At 39.0% G+C, this 23,012-nt stretch overlaps 1 protein-coding gene across 1 annotated transcript in view; it reads right to left on the bottom strand.

Moving 5' to 3' along the window:
• Positions 1 to 625: 625 nt before the first annotated feature.
• Positions 626 to 23,012, bottom strand: part of Cntln (centlein) — a 236,149-nt gene continuing 213,762 nt past the window's right edge. The window contains exons 25-27 of the mRNA XM_021161204.2: positions 17,203 to 17,388; positions 14,260 to 14,337; positions 626 to 1,900 (exon numbers count right to left, since the gene is read on the bottom strand). Of these exons, the coding sequence (XP_021016863.1) occupies positions 1,799 to 1,900; positions 14,260 to 14,337; positions 17,203 to 17,388 (366 nt within the window). The 3' untranslated portion in view covers positions 626 to 1,798. The remainder of the gene's footprint in view (positions 1,901 to 14,259; positions 14,338 to 17,202; positions 17,389 to 23,012) is intronic.

The following is a 23,012-nucleotide window of genomic DNA, read 5'->3' as shown; positions in this document are numbered from 1 at the left end:
TCTTTGGTTGGTGGTTCAGTCCCCAGGAGCTCCGGGGGGTCTGGAATGTTGACACTGTTGCTCCCTTCATGGGGCTGCAACCCCCCCTCAGCTCCTTCAGTCCCTTCTCCATCTCCTCCATCAGGAAACCTCCCCCTACTCAGTCCAATGGTTGGTTGTGAGCATCTACCTCTGTATTTGTCAGGCTCTGGCAGAGCCTCTCAGAAGACATCCATATCGGGTTCTTGTCAACAAGCACTTCCCAGCATCCGAAATAGTGTCCAGGTTTGGTGACTGTATATGGGATGGATCCCCAGGGGCTGGGGGTGGCGGCAGTCTCTGCATGACCTTTTCCTTCATTCTCTGCTCTACACTTTATCTTCATATTTCCTCCTGTGAGTATTTTGTTCCCCTTTCTAAGAAGCAGTGAAGCATCCACACTTTGGTCTTCCTTCTTCTTGAGCTTCATATGGTCTTGACAGGATTGCATTCAATTTAGACTATGCCATTGTGGCTGTAGCAAGCTGAGCAGCAGTCTTGAGCAAGGAAAATACCACATACAGCCTCTACTGGTCACTCAGGTTCACTACCACAGTGTTATTAGCTATACTAAGTGCTGTGCAAAGGAATGAGCATCACCGAATCGCAATAAATCTTTATTGATAAAACATTAAAATTGAATTTCATATGATTTTACATGCCACAAAGTATTGTTTTTAAACAGTTTAATAAAATAGAAAAAAAATTTCAGCCTGTGAACTATATAAAAGTAGATGGCAGGCAAGATTTGGCTATGGGTCTTAATTTGCCATCACCTACTTTAATCTCATGGGGTCTGTATTCTAAAGGAGTAAATGAGGGTCAACCATAAAGCAAAGAGTGAGCAGATTAAAAGCAGATGATTTCATGTTACTAGTAGGATTTTCAGAGAATATGCCACGATGGAACTGGTGAAGTGAACCTGGATGATGAGAAGACAGGTACGCATACAGTTACACACAGAGTATTCTACAAAGACAGAACCGACAGTAAGCATAGAAGAGCAAGTTCAGTGACTCAGAGGCTCCAAGAATGTGTGGCAAGAACTCAGTGAGGACACGGAAGGAGAAGAATGGTTAACAACGACACATAGTGTTCCCACCGCAGTGAGAAGGCATTGTTAATTAGATGGCATGGTATGAGCTCTGCTTGGTCTAGCCCGACATTATACATTGGGGTTCTGGCCCTGCTGATTTATATAACTGCACAAGCAGACAAAGGAGAGAAATGTTTTTATTTTTTTCCAGACAATTCTAGAAAAACAGAGTATCTCCCGTATAATCCAGTATGTCAATGAGAACAGGTACAATGGAGGCATACAGTATGCTTCACTCAGTGCCCCTCCTTGATATTAGCATAATTCACTTCATATTTTCTCACCACACAAAGATGTTGTTCACTGGATCACATTTACAACAGTTTTGTATAAAAGTCTAGTTTTTATATAAATTTATATTTAGTCCTTTATTTATAACTTTTTATTTTATACTCAGACCAATCTGTGCAGTTTGTGACAAACTTGTTTTGTTTTCTTCTTATGTACTGGGAGGAAAACCATTTTTAAGTTTGCATTGATTGGGACAACATCCAACATTCAAATGCTAGCCTTCCCTTTTATGTGGCTATGCACTTAGTCAACTTCATTTGTTCAGCAATCAGTTTCAGCAACTTTTTATTTGGCTGAAGCTGCCCATTGCTAGCTGGAGCAGATACTGTATCTGGACTGTTTACAACCACAGCACATGAAGTTCTTGTATTTGAAAATAGCTCTACTTTAATTTTATTTAGTGTCTTTCATCACTGTGAAATATCCTTCAGTTAGTTTCTTATTTTCCTTTATTTTCTCCAGTACTGCTTCTAGTAAATATGATGCAAACGGAAGCTGAAAGAGAACAACAAAATTATTAAAATTGTATTTTCTTCAGTTTTAAAACACATATAAGGGCTGGTAAGACATCTCAGAAGGTAAAGGCACATGCTACAAAGCCTGATTCCATTCCTGGAATCCACACCATGGAAGGAGAGAACGGATGACTGAAGTTGTCATCTGACTTATATAGACACACATGCACACATACCATATAATGTATATGGTTACACAAATATAATAAAGTAATACAAAATTAGAAAAAAATGGTTTGATAAAAAACACCCACTAAATATCACTAATCCATTAGCATTTAGCTATCTGTAACTTTGAAGTCATAATGGGACCCTACTGGATCTCTTTTCAACAGACGTTTCTGGTTAGTGTGGGCAATTTTGGCTTTTCTAATAAAAATGATAAAAGGGCAGAAGTAAAATGAAAAAAGATAAACGCCTTATTGAACAATTCATGGTTTACTGACCATGTTAATGATGTAATCTGCAATACAAGCAGCTAAGCCATTCATCTTCAATCAGCTGATCAATAGCAGGTTACAGTCATCTCCAGGGCACACAGCCCCACAGTAGTGATACTATATGTTCATCACTCATAAAAGAATGAGAGAGAACTATCAATACACTTGTCTGTATGAGAGCCCAATATCTCAAGAGTTTCAGGATAAAATTTCAGAGAGAAAAAATGGTGAAAGTATACCCATTGATTAAGTTGTTAAAGTTTGTTTGGTATATCAAAGTGTAATACACATGTTTCAAAAACTGCTGAGTTTATGAAATGTGAGAACAGTTTTAAATTTCATAATTGATATAACTTTGCTGGTAGTTTTCTTGTTCCCATTGCTTCCTTGGCTCACTGCTAGAATGTGGACATATCCCATATAGATATGGCTTGTAAATAAGAGAGCCTAGATGGTTGCCTCAAATACCTCCTGCACTTTGACCTATTTCTTGTTATTTTCTTCCTGCTATCTCATCTTACATGTAAGGTCTGACATAATTAGGAAATCCATTAAGTATTTCTTGGGTTTGTCCAGGAACACACTTTTGTTTGACCAGGAATACACCACTTTTGCTCTCTAAATTTGTTAGAATGCTTATAGTACAACTACTCCTTCTCCAGAGGGAAGTAGAGTCAGGTTTTCTGTTGTGCAGGACAGGACCCGATGGTGTCCATAGTCCAAACCAAGCAAAGACAGAGCTTGTCTTCTGTATGGCTCAGCCAAGGGATTATGATCAAGTTGACCAAAATGGTTCATTGCTGAATTTGAACTGGTGGGAAGGGCAAATATTCACTAAGATCTTTCAAGAGCTTCTACTTTCTACCTTTTCCTAAAGACAGTCTGGCTGTATGCACACTTCCCCAACTCAAGAACTCTGCACTTCTGTCTCACCTGAAAGTTACCAGAGAAGGGCCAAAACAGGACATTTATTTAGTTATAAGGTATAAGTGAGTATTAGATATATATGTTGACTTGAAATAGTCTTTCTATGTAGGACAGCCATCATCGTATATACATATGCACAGCATATACACACAATATATACATTTCAGTTTCAGAAATGTAGGAAAACAATATTAGATGTAAGAATAAAAAATGTATTTCTTCTTTCCTTGAAGATAATAACAACAAATTCTTTATTAGACAAATAGTATGTCTAGGATGCAGAAAGGAGTTAGACTTGGTAAAACTGCTAGTTTTACTAACTTGAAAATTAAGTCATCAGGGCAATAATATTAGCTTTTAAAGAATGCATAATAAAAAGGAGTTCTTTCTGTCTAGCAAGCACTAGGCCCCAAGTGACAAGACCCTTGGGTATCTTTTATTTAACTATCTACATACATACACATTTCTGTCTAAAAGGAAGGTAGAGAAGATGGAACAGCCTCTCATCATTTATTGGCAGAAGCAAAAGCAGAAATGGACGTTTAGAAGTTCTTTTCCTAAATGTTTCTAGAAAAATGGTTCTCTGATGAAGCAAGTCTGGGTGGCACCAAACTTTAAAATAGTTCCATTGTCTTGGGACCTCTTCACATGCCTCTAAGGTGCTGCTTCCCAGGTCCCATGATTCTCAAAAAGTAAACTTCCTGTCTTTAAATTCAGGCCTCCATCCTTTCTCATGGTCTATTTACCACATTTAGGTTCTGCTCTCTGGAACACATGGAAGCAAGCTGGCTGTGTTTACCTAGCTAACCAAGTTCCCTACCTTCCTGAGGTGATGTACTGACACTTGGACTCTTATCTGCAAAGTTTGCCTTTGAGTAAAAAGTTAAACTGCTCCTGTGGGGTGGGCCGTTTTCCACACACGACATACTTAGACATTTTGCTTCTCCTTAAAAGAACTCCCCTCCCAGGAAGCCTTCAGCAGGGAGAAAGAAGACTGGTGACTAACCTGATGCCAACAGCTTTCTCCCCTCTCCCTCCATGATTCCCAATAAAACTGGTCTCAGAATTAAATCCAACAGTTGTTCCACCTATGTTATTGGCCTGTAAGCTTCTTTAAACTTTATATACAATTAACATATTGGAGATTTCACAAAGACGCCGAGCTGTGCGTGGTTGCACGCACCTCACTGTTTACCAGGAGTGCGGAAGCATGTGATTTACCCTAGCATAACTTTACATGGAGTTTTTCCTATTATGTGTGTTAGTTGAGGTGTTCAGTTTGTTTCTCCTGTGCCCCTTCCAATGTTTCTCTGAGGTCCCCTGGCACTTATTTTCTCTCTGTAATACACCATTTCTCACAGTCTTGCCCTCTAAACTCAGCCTTCATTCTGACTGATGTTTATAAATTTATAGTTTATTATTGTAATAATAGATGTGACTTGAATGGTGACAAAAATATACTCTTTGTTGTTTGAAAATGTTATGCATCTGTTTTGATCAAAGAGAGCCTCCATTTCCTTCTTCCAATGCCTCTCCCATCCTCCTACTTCACGGACTCTGCCTTGAGATCCACTGAGTTCACTTAGTGCTACCTGGATGTGCATGGGTTGTGGGACCATCTGCCTACTAAAGCATGAGTAATCTCTCAGGGGCCATCCCTGGAGAAGACTGACTCGTGCACCCGCCAGCAGTCATCCATTGCCTGTAAGTCTGGTGAGGAGGAGACGCTGGAGGACACTTCGCTACCAATGCTGGAGTTTTGTAGGCTTTATTTTATAGGTCTTGAGCATAGATATAATTGCTGTGAATTCTTGTGTGCAATGGCCTTTTCATGATAAGAAAAGAAAATTTTAAAAAAAATAGAGAGAGAAGGGAGCCATGTGCTTGGTTGATAAGAGCACTTGTTATACAAGTGTGAGGTCCTGATGCAGACCCATGGTCCTGAGGTACAAGTTGGATGTGATGCATGTTCCTGGAACTCTGGGTCTGTGGAGGACACCCAGTGATGGCCAACTAGCCTAGCCTATACACAAACAGCTCCAGGCCCAGTGAAATCCTGTGTCAAGGATGTAATGTAAGGTTGGGCGTCAATGAGCAGGAGATACCATGTCTTCTCCTGGCCTCTAACAGTGTGTATATGAGCGTGTCGATTTGCACAGACATATTTACAGATTGTGTAACACATGCACAAATAAAGAAAAATTTATAATGCTCAATTCTAGTTAATAAATTTTATAACAGAAAAATACTTTCTTTTTATAAAAATAGTGAATTTAAATATATTTTAAAAAGATTAAGGAAGCAAGTATTATAAAACATTTGTAAAAGGATTATGAAATAATTACTAAACACATCCATTGTTTTAAATGAGTACACTAGAAAGTTCTCACAGACCCTTCATATACAACAATTAATTCCTGCCTTTGAGTCATATGAGTCCTTCCCAAGTTAATACTATTCATTTATTTAGCAAGATTTTCAGTAAGTTATACAGATAAGATTCTGCTTAATTTAGTATTAATTTATAAAAATTCCCAAGAGGTTAAGAATGAGTTTTCTCAGTCAATAGCCATTTTGGTTAATTGAGAATCATCATTTATACCACATACAAGTCACCATTAAAATGTAAATATCACAAATTAACATTAATCTAAAGTTAGATGAAATATAACAATCTTTAGTGATGTATAAAACATCTTTAAAATCTTCTCATTAGTTATTTTATTAATTTACATTTTAAATGTTGCCCCCTTGCTTTATTTTCATTTTTAAGAATATATTTCTGTGTGTCTCTATGGGCATGAACATAAGGGTGCAGGCATCAGTGGAACCTAGAAGAAGGAGTTGGATGCCCTGGAGCTGGGGTCACAGGTGGATGTGAACTGGCTTACATGAGTGATAGAATTTTTCCTATGTCTTGAACTTGGGTCCTCTGTAAGAAGAGCATATATTCCTAGCTACTGAGACATCTCAATAGCCTCCTGCCACAAAATTTTATGAGAATTACATGAACATCAGTTCTTAGCATACAGCTCTAAGTTGGTTATAGTTAGGACTGAAATGGCACTTAAAATATGGCATTTATCTTGGAAAATGATTTTAAAATTCCATGGCTTGACTGACTGCTTCAGGTACACACATATAAAGTTCTGAGTAGAGGTTTATACCACCATTAAGACTTGAAGTTTTTTTTGTTATTGTTGTTGTTTTGTTTGTTTTTTTGTCTTTTGAGACAAGGTTTCTCTGTGTAGTCCTGGCTGTCCTGGAATTCACTCTGTAGACCAGGCTGGCCTCGAACTCAGAAATCTGCCTGCCTCTGCCTCCCAAGTGCTGGGATTAAAGGCATGCACCATCACTGCCTGGCGTTGAAGTATTTTTTAAGTGTAAAATATTTTTAAGAACAAGGAAACCATCACTTTCTACTACTACAAAGTCCATAACAAGAGCAAGCTTGTTTCCTCTGGACAGTTTACAGTCAATGGTGCTGTTTTTGCATGCATTCTGAAGGCTGCTTAGCCTCTCTAAAAAATACTTCAGATACAGAAAGCACAATGTCCTTTTCATGAAAGGAGTTTAGGGTCAGATTCAAATGGGAAACAGACTGGCCAACAGTGAACAGATCTCACACACATTCCATCAAATACACACAAAATGACAAGCCTAACAGTTGCACTGCCTTGGTATTCACCTGGGATGGCACGTGCTAAACTTCATGTCCACAGAGCCTGTGCGGTTTATTTCTTCTAGATTAAACAAACAAAAAAAGGAGCAAGGCTCCTGGTTCTATCAAGGCAAAGTGACATGGCTTTACATCTCTGACATCCAGGAAATGTGGTGAGGGAAGAGATTTCTTGGTATGAAAGGTTAAAAGGAATGCCTTAACAAGGAAACTTTTGCTTGTTCCATTGTAAAGGTCTCAGTGGCTTGGATATCCATGTCATAGAATGTGATTCTGTTACTGGAAGGATTTCCCTGAAGTCGCATGGATTTTCAACCTCCCTTTTGCCTTTTTGAACTGGTTTGCCACTGTCAGAATCCTAAAATCACTCCACTCATGAGTTAAGATTAGTAATCCTGCATAAGTTGAAATTTGTAGATGTTTGAGAACTATCTCAAGAAAGCACTGAAGCCTAACAACCTTAACTATAAAACATCAGCATTGAGTGCAATATCCAATAGTAACATTATATTAAAGCTGGCATATTAAAATAAGGGGAACATAATACTATGACCATTTCACTCTTGTTTCTTTTTGCTTGAAGATGACTCTTCAAAAGATATTACATTTTTAAATATCTAACTTGAGTATATAAAATAAATTTTATAAAATTATTATATTATAGCTGCTAGTCAAAGGACCAGATATAGTGAGATTCAGGACCTTCTAAGGAAGGCCAGTGGGGTTTGTAGCCAAGTTAAGGGTACAGCATTTGCTATAATGCTATGTATCTGCTTATATACACATTAATACACACACATTCACTGCATGCACAGGCTTACATATCTAGATGGACAGCTTCTAACCTTTTGTTTTGTTTTGTTTTGTTTGTTTTGTTTTTCGAGACAGAATGTTTCTGTCTGCCCTGGCTGTCCTGGAACTCACTCTGTAGACCAGGCTGGCCTCGAACTCAGAAACCCACCTGCCTCTGCCTCCCGAGTGCTGGGATTAAAGGGGGTTTCCCCCCGGTTTTTTTTTTTTTTTTTTTTTTTTTTTTTAGCATCTAACTTGTTTTCTCAAAATTAGAAGAGTGAACTTGTTAAAATAAATAAGGAAAAATGATCTGTAATTAAATTTGGCATTTAATTTTGAGATAGGTTTCTTAAAAATAGCTCATATTTCTCCTACTTATCCTAACAGATACAACTCTTGGAACCCTGCTGAAAGCTGACAGAGAAGGACTGCATCTGACTCCCTCCAATCTGATGCCCTGAAACATTCCATTTATGGTACAATCCATAATTTATCATCACTTAAATTTTAAAATGGTTCTAGAAGCCATAGACAAGAACTGAAAATAGTTAAGACACAAGTTATCTTAACTTTTTTCTTCTGCCTCAAGGAAAACTTAGATAACATTTGAAGCAGACTGGTGATCTATCCTATTTATGGAGTCCTTGGGAGAGGGTGACTTTTAGTATGATACTTCAAGATTTAGGAAAGGACTTGTTATGGGTATACGATGGAAGAGAAATGTGTGAATGTTCTGTTTAGGTGAGCCTTTCCTGCAAACCCAGGAGCACCCTAGGCCTGAACCACGGCTCTTCCTCAGCATCCTGTGGGATACTGGAGTATTCTTTTCATACTTTCTGTGCCATGCTAACACCTATCATTAGAACTTCCATGGCAGGTGATGGTCTTTACCTGACCCATCTGGCCGTTTGACCAAATGTATGGTCATGGGTCAAAGATATCCCTTCACCTTCAAGATAATTCCTGGGACAATGACACTATCCCAGAAACAACCTCATTTCTCTAAACCTTCTTGTCTTCAATTCGGGCCTGTGCTACTTTTGGTGAATCGGAGGCTTTGCACATACCTATTTTACCCCACCTCCCCCACACATAAGAATTTCATTGATGGAAACCTGTCTTACCAGAAAAGGCAGCATACAGTAGAACAAATAATACATTTATTACTACTAGTAAATGTTTTGTAATATGACTCCTTTTTCCAAAGCCAATAACTACATAGGTTATGTCTATTCCTACTTTACACTTCAGAGTCACCTAATTGGTTTAGGTAACAGTACCATAGACTGAGTGGCTTGGACAACGTCTCAGAGCTTTTTCGTATGGTAGAGAAAAATAGCAAGCTGCCTCAGTGCCCAGGCTCTAATTCCATTCATGAGCGACGGCCCCCCAACCTGATTATCCCCCCCCCCAATGTCCCCCTCTAAGCAACAGTGCAGAGGTTTAGAATTCACAGAGACCTGTTGAGTACTTTTTTTTGTATAAGTTAAGCTGCCTCTTTACACAAATTAGTAATGGAAACACTGGTATTCATGCCTAGTTCTTTTGAGCCCCCAAATGATGTTTAATATTTTTATAAGATTTCTACTTCAAACAATAGATTGTAAGCTCCTGAAGGCTTATTTTTTTGTTGTGCAAAAGGAATAATTATGTATGTATGTGTGTGTGTGTGTGTGTCTGTCTGTCTGTCTGTCTGTCTGTTCTGTGTCTGTGTCTATGTGTGTGTGATGTTGGTCAACAGGCACTGGGACAGTTTTCCCTTTTGTCTATGTAACTGTTATGAACAAAGTTACACAGAATCTGCTCAGGAACTCCGTTCAGTTCTGTCAGCAGTATGCTGAGAAGCACAATTTCTGGGCAATGTAACTCATTGTTTAGTCTTTTCAGGCACAGCCAAAGTGCTTTATTTTCCCATTAGTGATACAGAAGGGTTCTGTTTTCTTCCCACTTTCATGGGGACCTTGGTGTTTTCTTGTTTTGGATTTAAAACTTGGGATCTGAATAATTTCCTTTGTCTCCCATGGTGACCAGTGCTTTCTCATAGTATTGGTACCGAGTAAACATTGTGAATGAATCCCACTGAATCCTGAGCAGAGCATGACAGGGAATCTGCTGGGATTCAGGCAAGACTTAAGTTTAGAAAACAAGTTAAAAACTACTTTATTACAACACAAGGGCACATATTGGAGTGGATAAAACTACCCAATGGTGGCTACTAAAACAAAGAAAGACTACAAAGCCAGTAAGTTAGAATCTAATAATTTTTAAGAACTGCTTTAACTTTAACCAATTAAAAAAAAGGTCCTTTTTTGAAACAAAAGCAACTTCAAGTTGTTACATACAAAACCCTGCAGCGGCGGGGTTAGTAGGGGGTTTACATCTTGCTGGTTGGGCTAGCTCTAAGGAATGTCTGTGGATGACTATGCAGCTTTGTATGTGTGAGAACAGATGAGCATTCAGAATGTATTCACATGGACACATGTTACAAATACCATGCGCGAGAAGTAACACAGAAACGATGGCTTCATAGCTCCAGGAGGAACTCGGGTTAACCCTGCGCTGATAGTTCTCTCCAGCTACAAAAGACAGGGGAGTTTATCAGTCTCTCAGTACAGCCACATTCCCAGGCATGCTACAGAAGAAAAGCATTATTTTCAGAGAAGAGACTGGAGAAAATGGAGCACTTCAAACTTCAGCATTTATAAGCTCGGAAGCAACTAACAGGGTCAGAAATATTTAAGGCCAAAGGAAAACAACCGATGAGAATACAACTTTGTTCCCAGGCACCCAGAATATGCTAATCCAGGTACCCAGGCTTATCCCTTTCTTGTCCACATAAGAATGTGAAATGTTTTCTTCAATGCTTAAAGTAAGGACAGACTAACAAAAGCTGGGATAAATTAAGAAAAAGCAGAATGCTTCAGATATTATCAACCTATTAAGAATTCTATGGTTTTAGTCACTATTGAGCATGTCCTTTCTAACACACTGGCTCTCTTCATCACTGAGCCTCTTCAACACACCTTCAACTTTCTCATCGCAGGGGCTGCTAAGATGATCCCTTTCTGGTCTCTGACTGTCCGTGCACCCTCCTGCCTGATGTGTATTAACTCTGGATGATGTGTGCAGCCCTCCTGCCACCCTGGCTGGGGTACATCGGGACCCTGTGGCCCTCATCTCTTTCTTTTCCATAGTCCTGCATGCTGTCATGCATCTCTCTAAAGCACAGTCCTGCTCAAATGCAGAGGCATCTGGCTCAGCTCTATTTTCACTGCTCCTTAAACCACATAAAAACAAATTTTAGGGGTTCTCATCTCTCCTTCCTCTCTCTCACCAGCTGTACATATACAAACATATCAACACAAAAAGAAAACATAAGTAATATTTTTAAATAAGGACATCTATCCCAGAGAAAATGAAAGCAGGCCTTACAAAGTTACTTTTCGATGTTCCTAACTAGGGATCTGCGAACCGCAGAAAAATATCAAATATATAGAACTACTAATTACATTACAACTGCTTGAAATAGTGAAGTTATGTCCTTGTTCTCTGTAATCTGTATACACATGGATACAAGGCTCCAACCTTTCATTCTAATGCTCTCCAGACACAGACAGTAAATAGGTATCATATTGTACAGCTTCACCATGCCACGTGGGGGAAAGCCAGGTTTTTATTTTGTGCTGAATGTATCATCAATATAAAATTTCACTCAATGAAGGCAGTCAACAAACATGGGACCAACTGGTTCAATATTCAGGTTCTACCACACAATGCTGAACAGCAGAGAAAAAGGGCAGAGAAAAGGTGTCCTATACTCTTATCTTTAAAATACTTTAATACTATTACATCAGAATCGAGTCACATAGTTTTGTAGGGAATATGCTCACTTACTCCCCAGCTCAAAGACTGTGTAACTGCACACACAAGGAGACAGAAGCTGTAAAGTAACCAAACATATTTATAGCTTTGCCCAGATAATAATGTGAGTATCTCAGACTCTAAAATACTGATGGGCAAAGGAAACAGTTTTAAAAACATAGGACAAATATAATTGCTGGGAGAGAGAAAGAGAAAGAGAGAGAGAGAGAGAGAGAGAGAGAGAAGAAAAGAGATGTTTTCTATTTTATAGATTTTTTCTCTTGGGCATAATTATGAAGTGACATTCAAGTGCAACCAGTGAAATGCTTATTTTTTTTTCTTACAAATTCCAAAGACATCAGCAAAACCACCTCTGTCAGTAATAAAAATAAAAAGTCTTTGACTTTTTAAATGTTATCATACTGTCACAGCAGAATAAAATTAGCTTGAAAAATGATGTAAAGGCACATGATGCCGTTCATTATGTATGGCGGCAACAGCAGCGCTGCTCAGTGTTCATAAAGGCTGCTCCATTAAATTCACCTCCAGTCAATAATTAGGAGTCCACAAATAAACCTGGGCAATTAAATCAATACTTCCAGGCAATTATATTCCAGAGTCCAGGCTCAGTGGCACAAAAAGGCACTATATCAACCTGCAGTATTAAGCAGTCTGATGCCATCTCAACAGAGAATTTTTAATACTAACTGGACAGAATAAGCATATACCCAGATAATGCACATGTGTACATGTACTTCCACATATGTAAGACACTTGCATACACACATACACAAGGGCATGCATGTGCACACGCACACGCCTGTGCACACTCAACAACAGTATATAGCATTAGCAAGATTTAAATATATTGATTTATTATTTTGTGATTATAATTGATGGTAAAATTTCTAATTAAAGGAACTACAAGGTCCTAGTTATAAGGCCAACACCTAGAAAATTATTACAAGTTTATTTCTATCATTTGAAAGCTGAAAACACTTCATACCAGCTATCACTGAACTCCTTCACGTGCCAGGCACTGGGCTGATCCTGAGCTCTGCAGGCTGGAGAGGTTAAGAAATGAGCTCTGCAGGTGGCCCAACACTTAAGAGCATGTGTTGCTCTAGCAGAGGGTCTGAATTTGGTTCCCAGTACCCATATGGGCAGCTTACAACTGCCTGTAAGTTCAGCTCCAGGGGGGGCTGACACTCTGTCCTCTGAGACACTTGCACACATGTGTGCAGCCCACCACCCGCACTTCATATACATCATTAAAAATAAATGTGCATGTTAAGAAAAAGAAACGACCTCTATTTCTCAAAATCAAGTTGTTACTGGAAAAGGGCTTCTCTCACACCTGTGTATCTGTATTTGGACAACTTTAACAAAAACGTCACCTATCACATTCTATCATTGAAGTAATTTCCGATAAGGCTTAGAAACTATATAACGTTAACCACAAGAACATGAGTATGTATCATTTACTTATTGTTCTGCATTTCTTGTCTTGGCTCTGGGGGTTGGACTCATGTCTCCATACATGCTAATCAAGGAATCACCACCAGCGCATCTCCAGGCCTCTCATTACAAACACAGGAGATGCTACCTGGTGATACAGATATAAACTAACAATACTTAGTGTCAACTTGTTTTTAATTGTTGCGGAAACATTCACAGGGCCTTTCAAAAGTCACTGACTGATGGGTTCCCCCCCCCCCCACTTTGAGAATTATATTTTAGCTTTTATTTATTTCAGGTTGGGTTTCAAATAAACAATTAGGGTGTGCAAAAAAAGTGACTATAATGAAAAAGTTTTAGAATGCATTACACACTGTCAGTGATGTCAAAACAAAAGCTGGCTATGACCAGAAAAGGAGGCTCTCACCTGCCAATAAACTGCCCTTGATCACTTACAAGAGGGGCACATCCCAGCAGACCATGTGTGTATTAAAAACACACTTGAAAGCGGAGGAAGAGTATTTCACACTGGTCACAGCAGCAGCCTCAATAGAGCCCTCAGGGAGCCCGGCTCGGCTTGGCCCTGTCATCCTCTATGCAGCCTTCCACTCAGCCCAGAAAACGTCGATAGGAAAATGTTTGAGGGGCCTCTGGTGGAAATTTTTTCATTCTTTCTGCATTGACAGGATGCCAAATCAATATTTACTTCCCACTAACAAGCTGCTCGAGGTCTCAGTAGAAAATATTGTAGAGAATGCGGGAAGACACAGTAATAAACAGCTGTCTGGCTGTGAGGAAAACACGCATTGACTGGAAACAGGCCCACAGTAAAAGGTCACCGAAACCCATGAACTCCTCAGGTGTCCGTATCAACTTCCAACTTTAAAGACACTGATAAAGAATCTCTTTTCCTAAGAGGTTGGAAGAATGGATCCTTTCACTCTAGCAAGCAGAGCGATTGACTCAATAATTTAATTAATGCACTTGCCAAGGCCCGTGTTGGCTCTTTCTCAAGGCATTTGCTTCATTTGTTAAGTCCAAAGGTACAAATAGGGGGTTAACTTTACCACTGACCCAGGGGATGCTTCTTCACCTAACAGAAATAAATAAGGGTGTCTACAAATGTGAGGCTGGCAATATTTAATTGGAAATTTTAATATATGAAGCACAAACATGAAATACCTGTCCTTCAAGAAGTTTCTGAATGTACAACATCCACTCCTTGTCATTTTCAATGTCTATCTTTGTCTTCTCAATTTCCTAAGGAAAATAAAAACAGGTATATTAACTGATATGAACTTATTCAATTCTGCTAGGATCTAACAGCTAGATATTGAACACATATATAGGATATCAACTAAGAGTGACCCATCTCTTCCAAGGTGGATATTTAAATCCATACTATTTAATATTTAATTTGTAAATAATCACATTTACACAGAAACTATATTTGTGTTTATATATTTCATAATAAATTAAGTTTTTTTTCCAGCTTTCACAGTGTGGCTCCAGATAGGGATGGATGGGAATAAAAAAGGTGTTACAGTAAAAAGATGAGGCAGGGCTGGAGAGATGGCTCAGTGGTTGTTAAGGGTGCTTGCTGCTCTTACAGGGTACTTGAGTTTGGCTCCAAGCACCCGTGTCAGGTGTCTCACAATAGCCTACGAGTCCAGCATACAAGGAATCCAACTCTATCTCTGGCCTATGCAGGGACTCCTCTCTCTCTCTCTCTCTCTCTCTCTCTCTCTCTCTCTCTCTCTCTCTCTCTCTCTCTCCCCCTCTCTCTCTCCCTCTCTCTCTCCCTCTCTCTCTCCTGCATGTGAGCATGCATACACACAGAAACACCACATGTGAAAGAATAGAAGCATTTGAGAAACTAACAGTCGTTGAAATTTATTATATGTCAGTCTTCACACTAGGCACTCTACACAGACTCTCATCCTTCAACATTAATTTACTGCTGCCAGATGTAGTTTAAAGAACATAATTCAGACAAGACACTCTACCTCTTAATCTCTAAGAGATGTATAGTTCATTCTAAATAAACTCTGGTCTGTAATTAAGCACAGTGAATATATCAAGGAGCCCTGATACTGTTCAGAATGTGTTTATGCTCAAGTTCTTTTTTTTTCCATGAGGGTTTACAGATTCTGTGGCATGTGTGGCTGCAGGCGGAGGTCTCTGGTATCAGGTGCATCAGCTCAGAGGCATGGGTGCAGCTTTGGGAGTCTTTGGAAGTTTGAGGAACCTTTTCTAAGGTCATACACTTAAAGGAGACAGTTTGACTAATTTCCCTATTCAAGTGATGGGATGTCTTTCTAATTTACAGGCCAGAGAGCATCCTTGTAACAATAAACAATAAAAAACATGTGCCTGCATTTGTTTGTGTAAGTGCACAGGCAGACACACACACACACACACACACACACACACACACATGCATTCTCACTCACAGAGGCACACACCTGTGATTTGGTGACTGTACCAAGCCTAGGGAAGGCCCTCGCTCAGGCATTGCTGCCTTCCTTGTACCTTGTTTGATCCTACATGTGATAATATTCGTTTCCTTCCACGTCCCATCACAGATGCCGGGGCACAAATGCTGAGACTTGGAAATAGGGAAACTAATGACTCATTATCCCACTCACCCACAGGATGAAAACCATCTCCACAGAATTCCTTTGGATCTTTTCCAAAAAATTCTTGGCAGTCAAATATCTTTATATTATAGATCTTACAGCAAAAAAAATCTCTTAGACGCTCAGGACCACAGGCATTTCACAGAGGATGGTCTCATACAAAACCTTGAGTTTAGTGCTTTATTTCATCATTGAGCAAATATTTATTGTGATGATCTTGGTATCATCCTGTCTTAAATCTTTCCAAATAATAAATAACTGAAGCCAGGCATCCTTCACTGGGTTAAAGAATACTGTGCATAGATGAGACAGGATCCTCCCCAGGGCCCACTGATAGGAATATAATCCACCCAAGCAGGAGTGGATATACAATATGACAATATTCTCATAAAATGAAATTATTGTCTACTTTAAAACAGTAAATATTTTCAAAAGGTAGAATTATCAAAATAATCATTTTAGCCAGGAAAGCCAATAAGTTTGTTACCAAAACAAACAACCAAACAACCAAACAAACAAACCAAAAAAAAAAAAAAACCCCTCACACACAAGATTTTTATCAAATCAATGGCGACCTGAGTGAACTGGTGAATTAGGAAGAGTGATAACCAGATAGTGTGGGTTGCATAGGCAGCTAGTGCTTGGTGCTCCCTCAGAGGACACAGGGTTGGTTGCAAGCACCAACATGGTGGTACACCATTCATTATCTGTAACTCCAGCTCCAGTGGATTCGCTCCCCTCTTCTGACACCAGGCATGCATGTGGTACAAAGGCTGAAGAAAGAACACTCATATACATAAAATAAAATAAGTGAACCAAACAATTGTGGTTGCTACTGGGTATGTTGGTAGAACCCTGTAGTCTGACAGGGTGTAGAGGCTGAAGCAGGAGGGTCACCTGATCTAGAAGTTTGAGAACAGCCTGGGTAACATAGCAAGAATCTTGCTTTAAACAAAAGAAAATCTCCCTCCCTCTCCTTCCTGCTCTCTGCCTCTCCTCCCCTCTCTCCTCTCTCCCTGCCTTTCCCTGCCTCTCCCTCCCTCACTGCTAACTTTGCCTCTCTCCCTCTACTCAACCCTCTCACAGTGCATGTGCGCATGCGGGTGCACACACACACACACACACACACACACACACACACACATCAACAATGACACCCCCCCCCCCCCGCTTACAAGATATAAAGTATTATTAGCTAAAGAGAATGGGGGAGACAGGAAGGGAAAACTGGCATGAGTAACAAGCAACATGAATCCTCCTCATTGCTTATTATGTCTGCTATCCTTTCCTCTTACATACTTGACTCATGTCTACATTATATATTGAATTTCTCTAAAGGCGTGGAGTTGGTTATACTGTGTGTATCTTTTTTTGACAACTTGACAATATCCTCATAAAATGAAATTCTAAGAATTACAAAACAACAAAGTATATTTAAGTAAAAGTACAGCCAGCTCTTTATTAATGAGTATTCAAGTGCTCTTACCATTTCATCTTCTGTGTCCAGTATCTCCTCTAGGTCTGACCGTGAGATGTTCAGGATGGAAGCTGCCAAGGTCTGGGCTTTATGGGTTGAGGTTTTACAAGCATGTCTGCTTTTTTGCATCTTCTTAAGCTCTCTGATTTGATGTCTTGTCCCATGGACATCACTTTGTAACTCATTGACCAAAGCCTAAAACATATTGGAGAGAGCATGGGTTCATATGGAAGTCATAATGAAGACAAAATGGCCCAAACATAAAAATGTGAACGCACTAGCAAATCATTTTTATTAAGGTTACACTGATTTTATTTATTTTGGAAGAAAATGGGCTGTTGTCTACCTATTGTCATTAGGTAATAAAAGCTCTCTTAAATCACCTCTTAACTACATTTCTTTATTAACCACAGCTCTCAAACTCAGTTTCAGATATGCTAACTGGTATCTTGGCTGGTCAAGCTTGTAGCAGGCAGGCTGCTTGTAATCATGATAAAGCACAACTAAGCTGATGAGACTGTTGGTTCTATTTATCTGTAAGCATACTATTTGCTTATTAATTTTAATAAGCTATTGCATAGTGGGTTTAACTGCTACATATGCTGATGAAAGGTGACCACTGAAAAAGTTGCTTCTGTACTATTTTACTGAAACTAAATTAGAGACACTGGGAACTTGACACGACCTAGTATAGTGCCGCTGTGACTGACTCCTGCTCATAAGATGGGAGGAGCTGAAACACACACAAAAGCTGAAATTATGTCACAGAAGTCTTCACATTTCCCTTTTGAGAAATCAAGAAGTGCTAGTATGTGTCACTCTTCTAGGCAAATAAGAAAAGCACATTTTACTCTGCATGGCCAGAGTTCTCTGTGGAGATACAAGGATGGCTTTGGGAGCCCAAGACAGGCTGGCCAGGTGCTGGGCTGTTTCAACATTCTGCTAGTTCAAAGGTTTGCATAAACAATCCTTGGCAGCTCTCTCACACAAAGCAAAAAGTAAAATTACCACTGCAAAGAGTATGGATCGCTGTCATGTTGCTGATTGTTACTTGATTTTCTCTTTACTCTTTTTCCCAGATAATAACAACTTACACACACACACACACACACACACACACACACACACACACACACATAGACACACACACACACACACACGCACTCTGAAATCCAAACAGACAGAGTGAAATATCTGTTTCTCCACTGTATTAGCAAACACTAATCTGATACTTTAGTACAATTTGCTTTTATAACTATCTTGGAGTTCCAAATTCTCATTTCTATTATTACAAATCAAGTGGAGAATCAGCCTTGACATACCTATATCTTCACTGTTAAATTTAAATTGGTATAGTAAATCACATTATGCTATTGAAATTATATTTGTCTATTGAATATGTTAATTTTTTCATGGTTTATTGTTTTTTTTTAACTATACAGTTTCACAGGGGAAAAAGCTTAATGTAGTTATCCTAGTTAGGTATCTATTGATACCTACATGATAAATAAATGGCCACAAACAACTTGTGGAGAAAAGGTCAGAATCCAGGCTGGACCCACAGGCTGGAGCCTGCAGACCAGAAGGGAAGCAGAAGCAGCAGAGGAACAACGCTTACTGATGCTTGCTCATAGCTCCCTTACCTTGCTTTCATACACAGCCTCGGCCCACTTGCCTATGGATGGGACCACCCTAAGTGGGTTGGGTCCTCCCACATCAATTCTCCATCGAGAAAAGGCCTAACAGACTTGCCAACAGAACAAGCTGGGCTAATATCTATTTATCAGTGAGTGCATATCATCTGTGTTCTTTTGTGATTGGGCTATTAGCCCAGAAGTTCAGAATACCCAAGATACAATTTGCAAAACACATGAAACTCAAGAAGAAGGAAGACCAAAGTGTGACACTTCGATCCTTCTTAGAAGGGGGAACAAAATACCCAGGAAAGGAGTTACAGAGACAAAGTTTGGAGCAGAGACTGAAGGCATGGCCATCCAGAAACTACCCCACCTAGGGATCCATCCCATAAACAACCACCAAACCCAGACAATATTGCAGGTGCCAATAAGAGCTTGTTGACAGGAGACTGATATAGCTGTCTCCTGAGAGGCTCTGCCAGTGCCTGACTGATACAGAAGTGGATGTTTACAGTCCTCCATTAGACAGAGTACAGGGTCCCCAATAAAGGAGCTAGAGAAAGTACCCAAGAAGCTGGAGGGGTTTGCAGCCCCCTAGGAGGAACATCAATATGAACTAACCAGTATCCCCAGAGCTCCCTGCAACTAAGCCACCAATCAAAGAAAACACACAGAGAGACTCATGGCTCTAGCTGCATATGTAGCTGAGGATGGCCTAGTCGGTCATCAGTGGGAGGAGAGGCCCTTGGTCCTGTGAAGGTTCCATGCCCCAGAATAGAGGAATGCCTGGACCAGGAAGTGGGAGTGGGTGGGTTGGGAAGCAGGGGGAGGGAGGAGAATAGGGGATTTTTGGAGGAGAAACTAGGAAAGGGGATAACATTTGAAATGTGAATAAAGAAACTATCTACAACAACAACAACAACAACAACAACAACAACAACAAGCAGCTGATGTGTGGGTTGTGTTTTTAATAGAGATTGGAGTCCTTCTTCCCAGATGGCCCATGTTAAGTTGATTAAAAAGCTAAGTAGTTGGGTAGTTGAACTGGGGGACTTTAAGATGTTTCCTTTTTCTATCTTTTATAGCAGAGATTTTCTTTCTGATGTGACTCAAATCAGAACCCTGGAAAAGACTATGATGTGCAGGAGCCTCTGGAGGAGGATGCTTGAGAATAACACCCTACATATTCAGTTATATAAACGTTAAACATACAGAAAGGCTGAAAATGTGTAGGGCACATATACCACCAACCTGTATATTGTAATCAGTTTTCTATATTTGATTTGTCATGTACCTATTTACCCATTGATCTATCTTCCATCCTTGAAGCATTTTAAAGAAGGTGGCAGGCATCTGTCAGTTGGTCCCTAATTATATTACCATGTATATCATTAACTAATGATGAATACTTTTAGTACTTTTGAGATCAAATTTTTTACACAGTGTAATACAATATGCCTTGACCATACAGCTTTATGAGATTTTACTAAATGAGAACATTTTTGGCTAACCTAAACCTAGGTTGAAGTAGATGGAATTTCCATCTGTTATGGTTTGGATGCAAAATATCACTCACAGGCTCATGTAAAGTTTGAGAACTTGTTTCCCAGCAAGTGTGTTTCGGATGCTGTGGAATCTTTAGGAGGTAGAGCCTAGCTGGTAGAAGCAACCCACTGGGGGTTGGATTTAAGGTTTACAACCTGGCTCTAGTCCTCTTGTCTCTTTGGTCCTTGATCCTTGGAGATGTAGGGATCACAGCTGTGAAGTAGTGTCATAGCTAAGCCTTACCACTGTGATAGAGTCAACCCTAGACTATGAGCCCAAACAGAACCTCTCTTAAGTTGCTTCTTGTCCAGTATATTGTCATAGCAACAAGAACATATCATTATTTGATAAACTGTATTCATGCCCTTTTCTCAGTCAATCCCTAGTCAGTCAGTTTTCCCAGTACCATTTATCAAAAATTTAAAACAAACAAACAAACAAACATCACATTCACTATCATATGCTCTCTGTGTCTGTCACTTACTAGCTAGTGATATGTCCATAGATTAATTTATGAGCTCTCTGCTCTGTTCTGTTGATTTATGTTCCTTTTATTATGTGAGAATCATGAAGGTTTGAGTATGACACCTTTTCAATACAGTTTCAAACCAGAAAGTATAATACCCTTGGCTTAATTCTTCTTGTTCAACATGGCTTTGTTTAGTCAACATCTTTTATCATTTTATACAATTCTTTACTATGTATGTTAAATATGATGGGATTATTAACAACAATTGTAGTAGATAAACACACACACTTGGGTACTAAGACATTTTAACATTATTAATTCATCTAACCCATGAGCATAGTCTATTTTTCCATTTATATTTTTCTCAATGAATTTCATCAGTGACAGAAATTAACATTAATTAACAGAAATTCCATATTCTTGGTTAAATTTTACTCCTAGTGTTTCTTTTATTGTTTTGGCGTTATTGTAACTGACCATTCCTCTCACTGCTGTCTCAGAGGGTGTGCTCTTAAAGAGACAGAACACGATTGACCTCGTTAATTTTGAGGGATAGTCTTAGGGATTTTTAAGTCTGCAATCTGCAAACAGAGATAACTACAGTCCCCCCTCATGATTTCTGTAACTTTTATTTCTTTAAGCCTTTTACATTGGACCTGATTTTACATATGATGTCAGCTGTACCTTTAGTGCTTTTACTGAACTGAGATCCACTCACTCCATATTTAATATATTGTTTTTAAACATAAAAATGGGGAATTTTGTGAAATTCTTTTTCTATATGTACTAGGTGACAATATGACTTTTTTATTCTGATAATTTAGCACCTCATATGTATTTATTTGGATATCTGAACCATCCACAGACCAAATGCCATTTTAACATGGTGTATGAGGTTTTTAATGTGTCTGGCTAGTACTTGGTTGAAAATGTTTGCATCTGTCTTTGAATGATAATGAAATGTAATTTTCTTCTCTACCCATGTCCACATCTAACTTTGCTTGCAGAGTAATACTGACCTTGTAAAGAAAATTTGGAAGTTTTCAGTCGTGTAATTTTTTTTGGAAGAGTTTAAGAGGAACTGGCATTAATTCTTCTTAATGTTGGGCCAAGCGGTAGGGAAGCCATATGGCAGAGAAATTCTGTTTGTTGGGAGGTTTTTGATTACTGATTCAATTGCCTTACTTGTTATTCAGTTTGGATTTTGTGTTTCTTCATGATTCAGTCTTGGTGGGTCATTGGTTTTCAGGAATATCCAGTTATTATAGTTTCTCTAACTTCTTAGCATATAATTGTTCAAAGTATTCTCTTATGATCTGGTTACTTATTGCTTATCAGCCATATTTCTGTAGTCAGAGTTATAAATTCTATTTTTGCTTCCCTTATTAGTCTAGCTGACTAAAGATTTGTCAGTTTTACACTGATCTTTGTTTTGTTTTCTATTCCTTTTATCTGAGTCATCTCTTTCCCAATGCATACTAGTTCCTTCCTTCTGTTAACTGTGGGTTCAATTATTGTTCCCCTTGCTCTTGAAGATTCCAAGTTAGACTGTGCACTTGAGACCCTTTTGTTTATAGCTGTAATCTTTCCACTCAAACCCAAATTTTCTGCACCACATACACATAAGTTTTGTTTCCACCTTCATTTGTCTTGTTATCTCTTTATTTCTTTCATTTATACTCAGTCCTATTAGCTTTTGGGGATCAAATTGCTCAACTTCCACATTTTCAGGAATTTTCCTTTCATTACTGATTTGTATTTTTACACAAACAGGGTTAGAAAAGATGCTTTAAATGTCTTCAATCTTCAAATCTTTAAAAGTTGTTTTTGTAACCCCACATTCTCCTGTTTTGAAAACTGTTCCATACATGTCCGAGAGGACAGCGTGGTCTCTGGTGTGGCTCAGTTCTGCTAGGCATGTCCTCTATGCCGAGAGGGAATACTGTCAAGGGCCACCATTTTCCTTTCCTTTCCTCCCTCCCATGCTCAGGGTATTTGCTCTATTTATTTAGGCGCACTAATATTTGATGGACAAATGTTTATAACTGTTTTTGTCATTTTCTTTTTTGTGTGTTTATTAACTAAAGTCTATCTTGTTATAAATTAATCCACTTATGTTTTCTTGTAGTTATCATTTGTATGGAATATCTTTTTCTATCTCTTTACTT

The sequence above is a fragment of the Mus caroli genome, chromosome 4 (assembly GCF_900094665.2).
Source record: "Mus caroli chromosome 4, CAROLI_EIJ_v1.1, whole genome shotgun sequence".
Taxonomy (NCBI): Eukaryota; Metazoa; Chordata; class Mammalia; order Rodentia; family Muridae; genus Mus; species Mus caroli.
This window is presented reverse-complemented; position numbering and strand designations above follow the sequence as displayed.